At 42.1% G+C, this 19126-nt stretch overlaps 1 protein-coding gene across 1 annotated transcript in view; it reads right to left on the bottom strand.

The window, feature by feature from the left end:
* Positions 1-19126, bottom strand: part of MARCH11 (membrane-associated ring finger (C3HC4) 11) — a 203117-nt gene that overhangs the window by 33702 nt on the left and 150289 nt on the right. The window contains exon 3 of the mRNA XM_006895010.1: positions 8338-8530. Coding sequence (XP_006895072.1) covers positions 8338-8530 — 193 coding nt within the window. The remainder of the gene's footprint in view (positions 1-8337; positions 8531-19126) is intronic.

Below are 19126 nucleotides of genomic sequence, written 5' to 3' on the forward strand. Positions count from 1 at the left end.
ATCCAAAACCTCATGTAACTTTCTGCTAGCCCCTTGTCATTTCAGCCACTAGCAAACAGAGGCAAGGAAGCAAGGGTGGTGAAGCTGCATCTCATATACCTAAGGCATGTCGTCAGGAGAGGTTATTCCTTGGAGAGTGAGATAATGCTTGGAAAAGTGGAGGGTCAGTGAAAGAGAGGAAGACCCTCAATACGGAAATACACAGTGTCTTTAATAATGGGCTCAAATGTGTCAGAGATGATGAGGATGGCACAGATACAGAACAGGGTTCAGATACGTTGTTCATTTGGTTGCTGTGAGTTGTACTCAACTTGGTGGCACCTAACTATAACATATCTTTCCCATGACAAAAAGCTTCCTTTCCTGTTTTGTCTGTTTGGACACTAAGTCCTTAAGGAGAACCAAATCCCATGCCCCGTGCCTTCGACCACACATCTCCTCACCACTTCTGGGCTTGCTATCTTCCTTCAAACACTGTGCAAATCATCTTAGGAGGAAGCCCACACAAGACTGCTGTGCTGAGTACCGCTCGCTAAATGACCGCCTTTGGGCTACAGCGGCTCAGTGATTTAAATTCTTTATATCAGCCTCCAGTGCACTGAGCCTGAATGCCATCTATTTAAATATTTAAAAGAGCTCTCCAAATACAATATAAAGTTCTATCTCTTTGTACTTCTCTCTCCTCGAAATGAATGTGAATTGTACGTATAATAAATGTAGACTGGAAATTAAATTCACACGTGATCCACAGAAGTCTAAAAGATTTCCTTAAGTGGAAAGAATTGTCTGCCTAGCATGTCTCCCCTTCTGGCTAGCTCTGTTGAACTCTACAACCTCTCTGTCTCTCTCTCCTTTAATGCCCTTGCTTTATCTCCTTGGACTCATTCTTATTTCATTCCTATCTTGTGGAGCACAGAGGCTCTTTATCACATAGGAAATAAAATCCATTTGTACAGACAAGGTGATTTTTTTTTAAACTAAACCTTTAATGCCATCAAAATAAGTGTGGGGAAGTAGGGTACTCACTAGGCATTTGTGGCAATTTAAAGAAACTTTAAATTTATTTAAATGAAACGGCATCCTCAGTCTTTTAGTCTCACTAATGGGAGCTCTGACAGCCTCATATGCAGAGGGTTGCACTGCCAACCCAAGAGTGAGTGATTTGACTCCACCAGCTGCTTGGAGGGAGACAAATGGTCCATCTCCTTTCATGAGATTTCAGCCTCTGAAAGCCAGAGGGTCGGTGATGGTTGGTTCTGACGGCAATGAGAGTCTTCTTCCTAAATCCCTGTACATCACTGTGTGGATTCAATTCTAACTAACAGTGACCCTGAACTCGATTTCTGAGGTTGTAAATCTTTAAGAGAGGACACTGTCCATCTTCCTCCTGGTGGTTTTGAACCACGGACCTGATACACAGCACAACATATCGCACTATACCACCAGAGCTCTTACACTAAGTCTTTGTTTTTGTTGTTGAGTACCCACTGGAGGGTTTTCAGAGACAGTGAATCCCATGGGAGGAGACTGCCCATCTTTCTCCTGCAAAGTAGCTGATGGTTTCAAACATGTACCTTTGTAGGCTGGCAGCATAATTCCTTACCACTAAGCCAGTTCCGGAAATGGTTACTGTTCTCAGCTCCTAAATAAAAAGCCAGAGGTACGAGTCTACTAAAAGGCTCCTCGTAAAAGAGTCCTGTCAATCAATGTCAGAAAAGTCAGCATTTAACAACGCAATAAAACAGAGCTCTACTAGGGGAGCTCTGGTGGCCTAGTGGCAAGGAGCTGCAACTACAATCCCAGAGGCGCACGGTTTGAACCCACCAGATGCTCTGCTGGGGAAGGAGGGACAATCTCCTCCTGTACCAGTCAGATCTGATTTGATGGTACACGCACACAAACACAAAAAAATAAAAACAAACAAACAAAAAAACAGAGCTCTACTCTGACACTAGAATCAGCTCTGTTTGATGGCCGCCAATAACAACACTGTCACTCACAACTCAATACTCAGGTCTACACTGTGGCTACCCCTCTAAGGAAAGCATTTCCGTCTCCCCAGAGGTTCTGCTGGAAAGCAGTGGTCTCATCATTTGTACTGGAGCAGTTGAAAGAATCCAAAATATTGAATAGCAAGGGGAAAAAAGCAACAAACCCCAAGTTCTGGGGAGGAAAAAAGATGAGTTTAATTAGCAGTGACTAGAAGCAGCTGTTATCGTTACAGTGGGTTGTAGCTGATTTGATGGTACCTATCAACACGAGAAGCACAACTCCAAATTCACTCCAAGAAAATACATGAGCACGTTTCACCTAGAAAATAAAATTTCTCTAGATTTTTAAATCTCTATTAAATAGTGAAGTGTTCCATATTTTTTAAGATTGGCAAAGGACAGAGCAGGGTTTAGGTCTGTTGCACAGAGGGTCGCTGTGAGTTGCAGGGACTCAACAAATGACAACGAATTAAATCATATTGTGTGATTCCCTGGGAGATCGGATGGTACGGTCTGTATGAAGTCTTGATGCTAATCCACAGGCCATACTTCTCTGATGGTTCAAATCCACCAGCGGCTCCTCAGGAGAAAGATGGACAATCCCCTACCATTAGACTGACAGCCTCGGAAACTCACTGGAGGGTCAGCTATGAGTCAGTTCTCCTCAAAGGCAACATGTGAATTTGAGTCTGCTCCCAAGTATCATACACACTCACTGGCTGGATTATAATCTATATTTTGACTCTGAGATCATTTTCCATTGACTTTCAAAATAATTTCCTTCAAAGAACATTTCTGAAGCTGCCCACTGCTCCTTCTCATTTAGGTGTAATCATGTTGGTAGAGTGCAGACAGACGAGCTGTAGAACTCTCCCAGTTACTTCTTCTTCTTCTTTTTTAAATTAATTAATTAATTTATTTTTCATTTCAATGAACATCTACAGAGATTTTGGAATTCCATTCATTCATAGTTGCACAATTCTCCCCATCCACCCCACCTCCACCTCTCCCCCGACCCCCGTTTGCTCCTCTCCTTGAAAAGCAAAAGAAAAACTCCCTCATTGGTACACAATCCTCGCCCCCGCACAACCCCCAACCCCACCCCCAACCACAAATATAATCCACTCTGCAACCCTCATTCTGTACTCTTATAATAAACATAATGACCTAAAGTATAATACTTTTAAACTATTCTCTCCCCCATAGACTTCAATGCAGTAAACATAATTCATCCAGTTTATCTCAGTCTCACCTCCACGCCGATGTCAGCCTCATTCTACAACAGTGGCACCATCTAGCGTTTGTCCCTTTGTGACTGAGATACCTCACTCAGCATCCCAGTTACTTCTAAAGAGGCAGTCAACCTCACAGCCATCCTCCACTGGGGAGAGGGTATCTTGCCACTCATCAGACCTCCTCTATTCACACATACCCAGCTTTGTTCGGCTAGGGATCCATGAGAATCTCCTGAAACATTCTTTCCTTGAATATCACTTGCACTCATCCCAGTTCAAACACATCCCAGAGTTCACATGTCCCTGTAGCATTGCTTGTGCGAGTCCATAACTGGGCACATTATGTCATATACTAAGCATGACTTTATTTACCTGCTTTCCACACAAAACAGTGAACCCCTCGGAGGCAGGAAAGTAAGTGACTATCGTCGGTATTCCAGCATTTAGCATTGTGTTTGTTCTACAGAAAGTTCTCCCAAAATATTTATTGGATCAAGGTAGGCAAACTGGACTTAAAAGCTGTAAACCTGCTTTCATTCCAACTCTAAATCTGTAATCCTGTGGGGTATTTAAGGTATAATCAATGCGGTCTACTTTGTTACTGTCTACATTTAATTAGTAGACATTTCAATTAATTCACACTGTTAGCAAGAGCTAACACACATTCTAATCTAGTTGGCTATCTGTGTTTACTTGCTTGATTAGAGCTGTTTCCCCATGTCTTGGGGGAAAAAAAGATCTGCTTTCACCTAAACCAGACTCACTGAGGCGATTGTCAAATAAAGCAAGCAGTGCAATTCAATAGAGATAGTTAACTTTTTTTTCCAAATAGATTACTGAATGATGAGATGGGGGTTTGATGAGTCAACTAACAATAAAAGGTATTGTCAATATTTAAAGCTTTGATTGGGGGGGAAGCCCCAAAATTTTTAAAGTGTTACCAGAAAAATGCCCATTGGGTTTTGTTCCTACAAAACATGGCTTTATAAAAAGGGGCAGACAATGAAACAGCACAATGTTCTTGTTGTGGTTATGTGCCATCAAGTAAACTCTGAGTCACAGTAATCCTACGAACGGCAGCTCTGAGCCAGGCTCTATCCTGGGCCAACTTCATCGTCTTCAGACATATCTGACCCCACTGCCATAGTCTATTTCAATCCATCTCATCCATGGTCTTCCTCTTCTGTGCTGACCCTCTACCCTTCCAAGCATGATGTCCTTCTCCAAGGACTCCAAGGTCTCTGCCAGTGGCATGCCCCATGTATGTGAGACTATAAGATAGAACTTCAAAATCCTTCCCTGCAAGGAGCAAAGTGGTTTCACCCTCTCCAAGATAGAGCTATTTGTTCTCTTGAGAGTTCATGGTGTTAGAAAGAAAAAAAAAATAGATGTATTTTTCTCTTCTAAAGTTACAAGATGGAGTTAAAGCTGAAACAAGAACTCTTTTCTGCAAATTATAAAGAGAAACTGCCTTGTCCTTGTACTGTTCTTGTGAATCAGCCAAGACTAGGTTCTGGTGCTATCATGCACTGAAACAAAGACATTCCAAACTTCCTCAAGCCCAAGACCCCTTCTTTCAAGCACAGGCCAAATTAGCAAACTGAATAAGAAAAGACTGTGAGGTCAAAACCCTTGACCAATAGGGTGAGATCCAGCCTTAGTTTTTGCATCAGAGATAAAACCAAAGCAGATCACTCAACTGGTGTGCTTGTTTGTCAGACATTGGTCTCCCCAGACATCCTTTTGCAGAAGTAAAATGCCTTTCCAAGATCTTTTGTTCTGCTGTGTTTCTGTCATTGACAACAAGTCGTATTTCTAACAATGGTATGTTTAATACTTTGCTCCAGAATCACAACTCAAAAGCTTCAGTTCTTCTGTCCTCGTTATTCATTCTCCAGTTCTCAGATGCATAACAAACAAGTGAGAAGGCCATGGCCGGTCCATGGCAGGTGCATCTTAGTCTCTAAAGTTCATAATAGAAGTCCAAATCTATCACATAGTGCAGAAAGATCATTGTTGTTGTTGTTGTTGTTGTTGTTGTTAGGTGCCACTGAGTTGAATACAACTCATAGCGACTCTATTAACAAAAGACCTGAAGCCTGTTCGATCCTGTGCCATCCTCATACTTTTTGACACACAAGAACCCATTGTGGCAACTACTAAAATATCATTAAAGCTATTAGATTGCTGTCTAGTTCAGTCCCCCCATCGGGAGCCTCCATCTGGTTTCTAAGACTGTAGTTTTTTACAGGAGGAGATTGGCCATCTATTCCCCCTTCATCACCAGCTGCTGGATTTGAACTGCTGATCTTTCAGTTGGTAACCTGACACATTAGACATGATGCTACCTGGGCTCCTTAATTTTTAAAACTATAATGTTGGCAATCTTGACTGAAATAATGGTATCCACAATCAAAACATAGTAAGTAATGACTTGGCACTAAATCTAAACTATGAAACAAAGGACAAGATGTCCTAACCAGCACGTATACAATGTGTTTTAACACCATAATTGTATAAGAAAACCACTGAGATTATGTCTCTCTGAATTCAGGTAGGAGCCTGAGGACTTTTTGTGTTTTACACCTTTAACTTTTAATACCAACAATTTATTGCATTTTATAACGTTTGTGTAAGTATCCTGACTTGGTCAATGGATTTGGAGAATGGTTTTGCGACTCTACCCTACTTAGAGATTATGATCCTAGAGATTATATTTGTAATTGAGACTTAGACCTTCTGATATGCTTGTACATGCATCTTCACATTTAGTATAAATTGAATGCAAATTCATAGACATGATTAGTTCAGTAATTCCCACAACACCTGCTTGGTTTACAGATTATGCTTGGAATTTCTTTCCCTTCCTTCCTTCTTTCTGTCTCAATATTTGATTGGTTTATTTCCCATTAGACTTGCATGGATGGCAAAGCCGGAAGGGAGTGAAAAGGTGTGAAAATTCAAGCTGATGAGATTTTTTATAAATTATGGCGTTCTTCTAGGGAGAAAAAGAGACTGAAAGTTTTGAAACTGCTAGTTATATTACTGCTGGTAATCTGAAAATAATCTAAAAAATACTCCAATGTTTCTGGCCTATACAATTAAAACTACTTGGGGGGCTTGAAAACACAGATTCTGGGGCCCCATTCCTGAAGTTTCCCAGTGAGCTGCTCTTCTGTAAGGTCTGAGAATGTGCATATTCTAAAAAAGTGTTGCAGACCCTACTCTCAGAGGTCTTCTTCTTGTTGTTTTTGATTACCGTCGAGTCATATTGACCCTATGCACAAAAGACCTGCAGCCTTTCTATAACCATCATCGTCGTTTCTCAAAGTTCACAGAGTTTCCAGAGGCATGTTGTGTAGGAAGTGGATGTCACTCCTGCTTCCAACGTGGTGGCCTAGGGGCCAAAGTTTGAAAGCTTATACTTTAAACCATCCTGGTTACAACCAGGGTGTCCTTTTGGAGACAAGAATGGTCAGAGGTCATCTCATATGCTTTGGCCATGTTGTCAGGAGAGACTAGTCCTTGGAAAAAAGACATCATGCTGAGAAGGGTAGAAGATCAGAAAAAGAGAGAAAGATCTTCAACAAAACGGATTGACACAGAGACTAACAATGGGCTAGAGCACGTCAGAGATCATGATGGTGACACAGGATGGGCCACAGTTCAAATCTGCTGTTGGTATGAATCATATGCATTGCAGTTGACGTGAATGCGCCTAACATCAATTTTATTTTTTATTTATACACGTTTATTTACAAAATTCAAGTATGTTGTTTTTCAGACCAGATTCTTCCAATTTCCCTCACCCCTAATATCAATTTTAAACATCGCTGACTCTCTTGTACAATCTGGTAAACCTCTCTGATGGTTCAAATTCACTAGTGCCACTGAGGGAAAAAGGCAGGCAATCCTTGGAAATCTAATGTCAAGTCAGCCTAAGAGTTGGTTCTAACTTGATGGCAAAGAGCTATTTAAAGTGCCACAGTGCATAACATATTTGACTGTTAACTGAAAGGTCAGCAGTTCCAATCCATCAGCTGTAAGGTTGAGAGAAAGTGAGACAGTCACAGTCTCTTACTCTGAAGGCTGACAGCCTCAGAAACCCAATGGAGGGCCTCTATGAGTAGGAAGGAACTTGAAAACAGTGGATGTTTAGGTTTAAGGTGTAAATCAGAGAAACCACAGTGACACAGTGGTTAAAGGGCCAGAGTGCTAGTCAAACCCAACAGCCACTCTGATGGGGAAGTCTGCTGTCTTCTTCTATGGAGATTTACTGCCCGGAAACCCTCTGGGGCAGTTCTGCTCTGTCCTATAGAATTGCTGTGCATCAGAACAGACTCACTGGCAATTTGGTTTGGTTTTGGTTTTAAGCTGTAAACCCATCAGAGCAGGGATCACTTCCGATAATACAACAGCCCTCTCTAATGCCTTCACAACCAAATGGTCACCTCCAGGTGCCTCTGGCATTTCACAGGCACCCCACAGATGTTGCATAATTCAGGGCAAAGACATGACATCGACGAAAAGACAGCCAGGTTAGGCAAAATGCGTTAAGGAACCTCTTTTATAAGTTCTATTTTAGCAGAACTATTTTCTCCCCTAAGCTACTGAATTTACTAAGTGAAGTCAAGCCACTTGACACAGCAAAGAAAACTGTACCCTAGTCTCTAACCTTCCAAAGAGCCTGCTATGACCTTGAGGAAGCTGAGTCACCATCATGACATAAAACCTCCGACGGTCTCCTTCTCCAGAAACACAACAGAGCCATTTCTTCAGTGAGGCTTCTGCCTCTTTGCAAAGGAGGGTTGATTCGCAATTATTCCTTAGAAAACCTGGCAGTCATAGTACCACTCACCCCAATAATTTCTTCAATTTTTCGTTTTTACTGCAAAATATATAACTGTGAATAGGGTATTATCTTAATAGAACCTTTTGAGACCCTAGATGCTGTGCTTTCCTTCTTTTTTAGAAAAGCAGTCAAATTTTGCCCCACAGATCTTTTGTACACAGGAGAACTGAGATAGCTCAAAGATCAGTCTGGGGAGAACAGAGAGCTGAAAGAAAGGCATTACTGGACAGTTGGTTAGCGTGGAACGTCGTGATCTTACCTATACACACTAGGTCCATAAAACCATACATTCCATAGCAGATCTGAAAAAGGATGTCCTTTCTCTGCCACACTGCATAGGGGCTGAAGGCAGACCAGAGAAGCCAGGTCACACTTGCTATTAAGAATAAGGATCCTAGGATTACAGCAATCATCTGAACTTTCTCAACCAGTGTTATAGAAATGCTCTGCCACTAAAAGAAAAACAGAGGCAGGTGAGAAAAAAGGTGCTGTGTGTAGAGCAAAAAGAAGAACATTTCCAGCCCCACTGTCTCTTCTTTCAGTTGGACTTTTTTTTCAATCCAACTGACCCCAAGTGAATTCTCCCCCACCCCATTTCATCCAGGCTACAGAAAACACAAGCAGATAAAAAGTGAATGAATCACCCTAATGCCATTCTTTCCAATCATTCACCATTGTGTAAATTCAATCTAGTTTTGCTAGTACTGAAAGTGACTGGCTAAAAAATACCTGGTACTGGGAATTACATCATCAACTTTCATGCATATATGAAATTAGAAAACTCGGGAGATACATAGTGAGGACACGCAGTCATTCATTATATGTGTATACAGTTTGGTATACTTGTCTCCCCCCCCCCAAAAAAAAAAGAAAGGTAGAAAGGACTCTTGTTTTTGTAGGAAAACAAATAGAAAACCCAAATATGTGAAGTAAGAGCAACAATGAAAAAAAGTCACTTTCAGTAACACAAATAAGAATAAAAAATATATGGAAACTATAAACACGTCTATCATCATTAATTGGCACCTTCCATACACTCAGACATCTCAGAGGACCTAACGGGTCATAACAGGAAGCCCTTTGGTTTCTCAAGATTTAGAATTTGTTTCTTTGAAACTCACAAACTGGGTGAGTACACGCTATCCAATGGTGAAAATCATTTTGATCTCCTGGGTATCGACATTTGGGAGGATGGGCAGTGCACACGATGCAAAGCCCTTCTGTCACGTTCTCAGGTTTGCATTATCGAGAGGGAAGCTGAGCCGTCACTTCACTGTGGTTTGGCTGTAAAGACGGGAAATTAAAACAACCTGCAAATCAAGGACTGCACCATGGCGTACTGGCTGTAGCAACATGGGAAGAATGCTTAAAACCACTCCACACAGTCTTTTAAAAAAACCTAAGTGCTCTAATTATCAGTGACCATTGGATGCATCCGAATTTCCCTTAAATTCCTTACTTACCTTAAGTTTGAAGAAGTGAAATCTCAAATGGAAAAGCTAACACTACCCACAGCTTGCCACAATTTGCCTCGTTTCCTTGTTTTCTCAATCTTTTGCTCTCTTACATACATGACATAAAAAAATATATCGTTAACATATAATAGCCTAAATGCACATTTGACTTCCCAAGTTCACATAAACCATATTGGTGGAAGATGTAGTATCAAAATATACTTAAAATAACAATATTTTTGAAATAACTTTTTTCGACCTTTTTAAAAGCAGATCTATATCACAAATTAAAGTTTGGGGGCATTCCTAAGAAATGTATTTGATTTAGATATGAAGATTCATTCACTGCCAACATTACTAATGTTTTTTCTTTAATTTTAAATGAACAGTAACTTGGCTACTCAATATTATTTCATTATTACCACTGAAGGAATACAGTAGTTTCCAGTGAAGTTTCAGTTTGATGCTCACTAAGATTTAGTTAAAAATTTTTTTGCTTAAAAACATGGTGAATGAACAACACAGAAAACTATCTCTAACTGGCATCTAGCCTAGATGGCTATAACCATGTCCTTATGTTATATGGAAGCCTTAATTAATTTACTAACACATACAGAAAAGATGAGATATCTTAAAATCCATGAGGCAGAGGGGTCCAAGTCATAAGTTTTGATTTTCACATAGTGGCTCACATGTTTAGAAATATGTATGCCTGGACCACAGTACTCTTTGGATAACTAAAGGAAGTTACACCAAAAATGGACTTTACTGATAGCTCCCATAGTGAATTATGGATGGAGCTTCTAATGGAAAAGTCACAAGTATGAGTCTACCAGCTACTTCATGAGAGAAAGATGAGTGGTCACCTTGTATAGGATTTATCGACTTCAAAGTCCAATGGGGAGCCATTATGAGTGAGAATAGACCTGACGGCAATTGGTTATTTCCCTTTTGCTAACAATACTGATATTACAGTTTCATATGTAATTTTGGGTGGGGATAAACTGGCACAACACAATATGTTCAGTGATTTTCTGCTTCATTCAGATTTACCAAAGACTTGATCCAAGTCTGCTGGCTTGATTGCATGTTGAGAATACAGTTAGTTACCACACGCACAACATGGTGAAGGCCTACTAGACACCCTGAGATAGAAGTGCTCCTGGTAATAGTTTGGACATAGCTGTGGTGTCTCCTCAAGAACTGGGGACAGTGTGTAGCATGTTGTATTCTTCACCAAAAAGTGGGCAGTTCAAATCCACCAGTTGCTCTGTAACACTCGTGGCACTCAACTCCCCCAGACTGAGTTAGTTTTGTTTGTTTTGTGTGTGGTATTTCCTGGGCTAGAGATGTCTGACACATGAAGCTGATTTTTTCCTTGCCAAGGCAGGTGACTTTAATTTCATACCACCTGAATTTCAGAATCATCTCAGGAACAGGATTGAGGCCTTGAACACTAATAAGTGAAGACCAGATGAGTTGTGGGAGGATGTTAAATGTATCATCCAGGAAGAGTGCAAACGGTTATTACAAAGACCGAAGAGGAAGAAAAGACCAAAATGGATGTCAGAAGAAACTCTGAAGATTGCACTGGACTGTAGAGAAGTCAAAGCACAAGGAAGAATCCAAGACACTAAAGAGCTGAACAGAAGATTCCAAAAGGCAGCACGGAATGACAAAGCAAAATACTACAATGAAATGTGCGAGGAGCTAGAGTCGGAAAATCCAAAGGGCCGAACTCGTTCAGCATTTAGCTGAAGGAACTGAAGAGCAAATTCAAACCTCGAGTTGCTGCAATCAAGGATGCTTTAGGCAGAATGTTAAATGATCCAGGAGGTATCAAAAGAAGATGGAAGGAATATACTGAGTCATTGTGCTGAAAGGAATTGGCAGATACAGAAGAAATTAATGAAATAGCATTTGAACCAGAGCCTATAGTGATGAAGGCAGAAGTTCAAGCTGCTTTGAAGGAAATAGCAAAAAATAAGGCCCCCGGAATAGATGATATACCAATTGATGTATTTCAGCTAACAGATGCTGCCGTGGATGTGCTCACCAAGTTGTGCCAAGAAATCTGGAGAACAACCACTTGGCCAACTGACTGGAAGAGATCTGTATTTGTTCCCATCCCAAAAAAGGGTGACCCAACTGAGTGTGGAAACTACAGAACAATATCATTGATTTCACATGCAAGCAAGATTCTACTGAAGATTATCCAAAAACGACTGGAACAGTACATCAGCAGAGAACTGCCAGAAGTCCAGGCTGGGTTTAGAAGGGGTCGTGGTACTAGGGATATTGTTGCTGATGTTAGATGGATCTTAGCTGAAAGCAGAGAATACCAGAAGAATGTCTATCTGTGTTTCATTGATTATGCAAAGGCTTTTGACTGCATGGATCATAACAAACTGTGGCTGATTCTGAGAAGAATAGGAATCCCAGAACATTTAATCGTGCTAATGCGAAACCTATACTTGGACCAAGAGGCAGTCGTCAGAACAGAGCAGGGCAACACTGCATGGTTCAAAATTGGGAAGGGTGTACGTCAGGGGTTTGTCCTATCTCCATACCTTTTCAACCTGTATGCAGAGCAGATTACCTGAGAGGCTGGGCTCTATGAGGAGAAGCGTGGCATTAGGATTGGTGGACGATCTATAAACAATCTGCGTTATGCAGATGACACAACCCTGCTCGCTGAAACTGAGGAGGACCTCATGCACTTACTGCCGAGGGTAAAGGACTGCAGCCTTCAATATGGACTGAGGCTCAATGTCAAGAAGACAAAAATTCTCACCACTGGACCAATCGGTAGCATCAGGATGGATGGAGAAGAAACTGAGATTGTTCACAGCTTCAGTTTGCTCGCCTCCAAGGTCAACATTCTTGGCACCAGTAGCCAGGAAATAAAAAAACGTATTGCTATGGGAAAGTCTGCAGTTAGGGACCTCTCTAAAGTACTCAAGAGCAACAGTGTCACTCTGGAGACTAAGGTGCGCCTGACACAGGCCATGGTTTTTGCAATCACCTGTTATGCATCAGAGAGTTGGACAATGACTAGGGAGGATAGAAGGAGAATTAACGCCCTCGAGCTGTGGTGCTGGAGAAGAGTATTGAATGTACCATGGACTGCCAAGAAAACAAACAGATTCATTGTAGAGAGGATTAAACCAGGCTGCTCCTTGGAGGCAAGGGTTCTGGGGCTTCGTCTGACATACTTTGGACATGTTGTAAGGAGAGACAGGTCTTTAGAGAGGGACATCATGCTGGGTAGAGTAGAGGGACAGCGCAGGAGGGGAAGACCCTCTATGAGGTGGATTGATTTAGTGACTGGGGTAATCGGGATGGGTGTGTCAGAGGCAATGAGACTGGCACAGGATAGAGTACGGTTTAGGGCTGTTGTACATAGGGTCACTATGAGTCGCAAATGACTCGACGGCACATAACAACAACAACAACAAGGCAGGTGAATGAGTGAAGGGTCAGATTGACTGCTACCCTACCCTCTGCCTTCAGAGAGTTGCTATTAAATGTCACAATCAACTCGATGACTCCTAACAACAATCCACTACCTCTGAGTTAATCTGGACTCATAATCACTCCAAAGATAGAGCACAATGTCCCACGGGGATTCTGAAGCTGTAAATGTTTAGCAAGACATACTTACTCATCATTTTTTGACAGAGCAGTTAGTGGGTTCAAACCAGTGGCCTTTTGGATAGCAGCCCAATGCTTAACCTCCCACCACCAGAGTTTCCTAAGACTTACGAGAACAAGAAATGATATCTGACCCTTGTTTGGTAATCCCAAATATAAATAGGGTTAAAATTGAAATGTCTAGTGATGTTGGAGGAGGATTTTGAAACTCCAGTCTTACATACTGTAGGCACATGGCTGGAAGGAGGGACCAGTCTTTGGAGAAGGACATCATGCTCGGAAGGGTGGATGGACAATGCAAGAGAGGAAGACCCTGGAGGAGATGGAATGGCTCAGTAACTGGGGCAGTGGGGGTAGGTGTGTCGGAGTCAGTGAGACTGACTCAGATTACTATGAGTTGCAGGCTCTTCGATGGCACATAACAACAGCAGTTTTAGAATGAAATGTGTTTAAAATTACATCATGAAATTAGTTAAAAGAAAACACAACAGCAACCCAAAACTGAAACAGCTCTTGATTACGCTATAGTAGGAAAGTTAATTATTTACAATTATCACAGAATGTATCTTTTCTTCTGGTTATAAGAAGCAATTTGGGATGCCTGAAGTCTATTTTTAAAGAAAGATAAAATGTACAAGATCTATAATTAGCTCCCTGAGAAATTAATTCATTTTAGTACACCCTGATAATAATGCAAACATGAAAACATGGAAGTTGAAGCCTGAAGGGACAGTCTCTATCAACTCCTGTTATTACCTCTGTTAGAGGCCATCAAGTCAGCTGTGACTCATAAGTGACATTATGAACAACAGATCTGACCCTTGCCCTGCCCTGTGCCATCTTCATCATCTCGGATATGCTGGAACCCTCTGTCATAGTCAGTGTGTAAGTCCATCTCGTTGGAGTCTTCCTTCTCAGACCCCTCACCTCTCCCAGGGGGGATTTCTGTTTTCAAAGATCGGTCTCTCCTGACAACATGGCCAAAGAATGTAAGACAAGGTTTTAGCACCCTTGCCTCTTAAGACCACCCTGGGTACACTGGATACACCTTTTCCACTGAATAGCTATTGAGGAGCAGACTTTCTCAGGGATGGAAAAGATTGAGTCTGCTGATCGAAGGCAGGGTCACCTTTCTTACCACCTTGGAGATCTCTGGCTTGTTTTCACTATAATGGACAGAAAGTGGGATTGTCCCTTAACTCCCCCAGTCAGTGACAAAGAGCAGGCAAGGCTCACCTAGCCTCATCCTCAGAAGGCACACATTAGCTAACTCTTGGCCCTGTGGACCTGTGTGCATGGGCGACTTGGCCAAGAAAAAGAGAAAATGAGAGTCTTGGGGATTTTCTCTCTCCTACAGCAGCATCACCAGAATCCAGGTTGGAAGTCAGCTGGAGCAGCCAGATTCTACAGAGATTTGTTTTCTGATTCTGGTGAACTTGGGGTGAAATATTTACTTGCCATTGAGTGTGAGTTTATTTTATTCAGACTCCCCTTTAAAAATACTTTTGGTCACCAGTACGGGGCTGGAATCCAGGCTGGAAGTTGTCTGGAGCAGCTGGATTCTACAGACCTTTGTTTTCTGGTTCTGGTGAACTTCGGATGGAAGATTTACTTGCCATTGGGTGTGAGTTGATTTTATTTGGCCTCCCTATTTAAAATGGCCTTCATGCCTGGTTTTAATTGTTTTTGGTCAAACATTCTTCTAAGTGGTATAGCCCTGGTCTGTCCATTTGCTATACAGAGGTACTTCATGGTTGCTGTGATGCCAAACATTGTGACACTGATGTATTAAATGTGATAATGGTTACCCAAGATGGATAGTATTTTGTGGAGCTCCCCAATTAACACAAGCTTGGGAGCCAGAGTGGCATCCACTTCCGAAATAGTTTACCTCCAGAAAATCTATGAACTTGGAGAAATGATGAAAGTTACACAAGTGTACAGGTCTTTCATTCATAGGGTCACTATGAGTAGCCTACGACTCAACAGCACTTAATAACAACCACCACTGGCATCCCAGCCTGGAGTTAAGTTTCTATGAGGTTTATGACTCTAGAATGTGTGTCAGCTGCTGAACAGAATCTTCTTTCTTAAACTTTAGATTAATTTAAATCTCATCCTGGGTTTGGAAATGAAAGCAGTAAATCAACAATTGAGTTTGTTCTTGATAATTGTTGTTCTTTTCTCTGTGAGATATGCAAGTATGTGTGATTATTCTGTAGTCCCATAAAGTGGTTCACTTTGGTCCAACGTACTGTTGGGCTTGTTGTTTCAAGGAAAACCTGGACCCACTGACTCTCCTCTAAGCACACCAGAAAAAGCAGCTCTGGTGGTGTAGCCCATGGGGAGTGGTGCAGTTAAACCAAAGACCACTCCTCTGGTGGTTTGAATCCACTAGTTACTTTGAGGAACAAGAAAAGGCAATCTCCCTCTGAGTGATGTACAGGCTCCATCTCTTCAAGCGTGGAGTACCTTTCCAATTAAGAGCCTCGCCTAGCTACATATCTGAGGTATGAAAGATGAAGCTTCACCATTTCTGCCTCCAAGGGCACTGTGGCTGCACTTTCTCCAAGACAGATCTGCTTGTTCTTTTGGAAGTCCATGAGATATTTGCTACTCTTCTGCACTACCACTACTCAAAAGCATTGATTCTTCCTCTGTCCTCCTTATTCTCATTGTCCAGCTCTCTGATGACTAGCAGGTGCCTGAATTAGGCACACCTTAGTCTTTAAACTGGCATCATTCCTCTTCAGAATTTTGGAGAGGTCCCTGACAGCAGGCTTGCCCAATAGGTGCCATCAAATCAGAACCAACTGACTCACAGCTGATCCTCCAGTGGATTTTCAGAGGCTGTAAATCATAAGATATGAGATTTCCCATTTTTCTCCCTCAGAGCAGCTGGTGGGTTTGGCAGTATAACTCCTTATCCACTAGGCCAACAGAGTCAGTAGTGTACTGCAAACCATTTGTACTGCCTATGGGCACAAGGTTCTGCATAAACATCTAGTTAGGACACTCTGGTAGCAGTTAATCAGAAGTATCCCCTCATGTTTCTAGTGTCATTTCAATTCTCCTGATCAGCACCCTCTATGGCCACCTGCAACATCATTCCTTCAGGACAGATGGCCTGCTTCTCCATGTGCCCAGGATCCTAACACTTAAGGAGAGGCTTGCTGTTCTCACTGGGCATGGTGCCATGCTCCTGCAAGGTGGCCTAGGTGTTGGGCTTAGCCTACAGTTCCCACTCCCGGAACATAACTGGTGAAGGAAGGAGAGAAGAAAAGGAGACTATGAGGAACAAAGAACAATCCCAACTCAGCTCATCTCCATTCTGCTTCTTCCCCATGTCCTCTTGAGTCTTCTAGCATGTCCCTTCCTTGTCCACCTACCAACACTCATTGCCTTGGAGTTGGAATCATCTCATAACCGATGCCCCACTGGGTTTCCAAGGCTGTAAATGGCATGGGAAGAAATGACCTATCCTTCTCCCTCAGAAATTGGAGGATTTGAATGGCCAGAGAAGTGAGGCCTTAGGGTTAGAAGTACAACTCCCTATAGTTTTGGCCACCAGAGCTGCACAATAAGTGGGGGAAAAAAATAAAATCAGATGCCACTGGATGCCATTAGGATTTCAAAGGCTGCAATCCTTAAGAAATAGATGGCAAGGCCTTCCTTCCAGGAAGATTTGCACCTCCAATCTTGTGGTTAGCTTCTCAGTGGGTAAACACTTTGGGCCAAACAGAGGCTTCAGGATCTCTCGCTCTTTCAACTATAAAATATCAGCCCTTCTTCCAAACACAATCTCTCCTTCTTGGGCCTCACACCACCTCATCAGACATCTGTAAGATCCCAGCCAGCTGTTTACCTCTCTGTTGTCTATAAAATGAGGTTTTTCTGGAAGCAAGACCTGGGTCTCCTTCATCCTTTTGTTCATCAAACAGCTGGACACACCCATCAGCATTTCCTGATTCGACTATTTCCTTATCTCCCAGCTGACTGCCTGATTAATCTTCTCTCCACCTGCATTCTCTCATAGCCTCCAGGGTAAGCTTCACGTACTGGCCAAGGCACCTGAGGTCTTTCTGTTCACAAAACCTAAATTCTTTCAACATTTTTCTTTGCTCATTCTGTTGACTCTCACTTCTCTCTGTTAATTAGGGTGACATATCCTATGCCTGAAAGGAAGAAAAAAAAATGGGCACGAGCCTAAGTATCTAAGGAGATTCTAATGGTACTCGTAGTTGAGTGCTGGGCTGCTTTACCAGAAGGCTGGTAGGTTGAATCTACTCAGAAGTGCCTCAGGAAGAAAAAGCCTGGTAGTCTTCTCAAGGGTCACAGTTGTAGAGAACTCTATAGTGCATAGTTTTACTCTCTACAGACCAGGTTTCTTCTGTGAGTCTAAACAGGCTCAATTGCAGATGTGCTTGTTTTGCTTAGTTTTGTTTTTAGATCCTTCTTAAAGGTGGTTGTTCTTAAGGTCCTGTCAGGTCGAGTATGACTTGCAGTGACTCTATGAACAACAGATCTGAACCCTGTCCTATCCTGCACCATGTTTATGATCGCCAATGAACTTGAGCCCGTTGGCCACAGATACTGTATCAATCCATCGTGTTAAGGATCTTCCTCTCTCTCAGTGACCCTCCACCTTTCCTCAAGTGATTAAGAGGGATTGAGGGGGGGAAAATCAATGTGTGAATAAAGGGGCAATCCTTGGAAGAGGATACCATGCTTGGAAAGGTAGAAAGTCAGAGGAGAAAGGAAGATTCTCAGGAAGGGTGGACACAGATTTCAATGGAGGACTTAAGCATGGTGGAGACGGTAATGACGGCACAGGACGGGGCAAGGTTTCAATGTATTATTGTACATAGGGCTGTTATGCCTTAGAGTGGACTTGATGCACGTAACCCAGTAGCAAAAACAGCAAAAAAGCAGCCAACAACAACAATAGCACCCAAATAACAATGTTAATGCTTCTTGACTTTGAAAATCCACTGCTAATGAGTTGATTTCTACTATAGTGACCCTGGAGAATGAAGAAGAACTGCTCTATCGATAGTTTCCAATGCTGTAATATTTACAGAGACATATAGTCTTCTTTTTCTCCCTGGGTTAATCTGGAAGGCACGTGATTCGAGACCACCAGGTGCTCCTCAGGAGAAGGACGGGCAATTTCATCCCATGTGATTAATTGCCCCCGAAAACCCACTGGAGGGTCAGCTATGGGTCGGTTATGACTCAACCACACATAACAACAACAACAACAACAACAGCTAAAGGCCTTAACTTCAGCACCACCAAAAGACAGGGCATGTTAAATGAATCTTAGCATAAATAAAAGATGACCCCAGGGATAATCTTGTCAGTAAGTTGACGCTGATTCATACAGAGCTTTATGAACTTTTAACCTTTTTTTAACCTTGCTCTATCCTGTGTCATCCTTAAAAGAGGGAGTTAAACTTCTTTAATTTTAATAACAGTTGAGTTGGGGTTAAGTAAACTCACAATCATCCACTGCTGTGAAGCCTATTCTGACCTTCCATTGGGATTTCAAGGCTATAGATTTTAACAGGAGGATACCTCCCATCTTTCTCTCTTGGATTATCTGGTAGATTTTACAGCTTTAGTTTGCTTGGCTCCACAATCAACACTCTTGGTGCCAACAGCCAGGAAATTAAAAGACTATTTGATTCGGGAAAGTCTGCTGTTAGAGACCTCTCCTAAGTACTGAAGAACAACGATGTCAGTCTGGAGACTAAGTTGCAACTACTTGCTATGCATCAGAAAGCTGGACAATGACTAGGAATGACAGAAGGAGAACTGATGCCTTTGTGCTGTGTGGTGCTGGAGAAGAGTATTAAATATACCATGGACTGCTAGGAGAGCAAACAAGTTTGTCCTAGAGACTGAGACCAAACTGCTCCTTCTGAAGCTTTGTGTGAC

This window comes from Elephantulus edwardii, unplaced genomic scaffold (genome assembly GCF_000299155.1).
Source record: "Elephantulus edwardii isolate Elephantulus edwardi_28Jun2011 unplaced genomic scaffold, EleEdw1.0 scaffold00153, whole genome shotgun sequence".
NCBI lineage: Eukaryota > Metazoa > Chordata > Mammalia > Macroscelidea > Macroscelididae > Elephantulus > Elephantulus edwardii.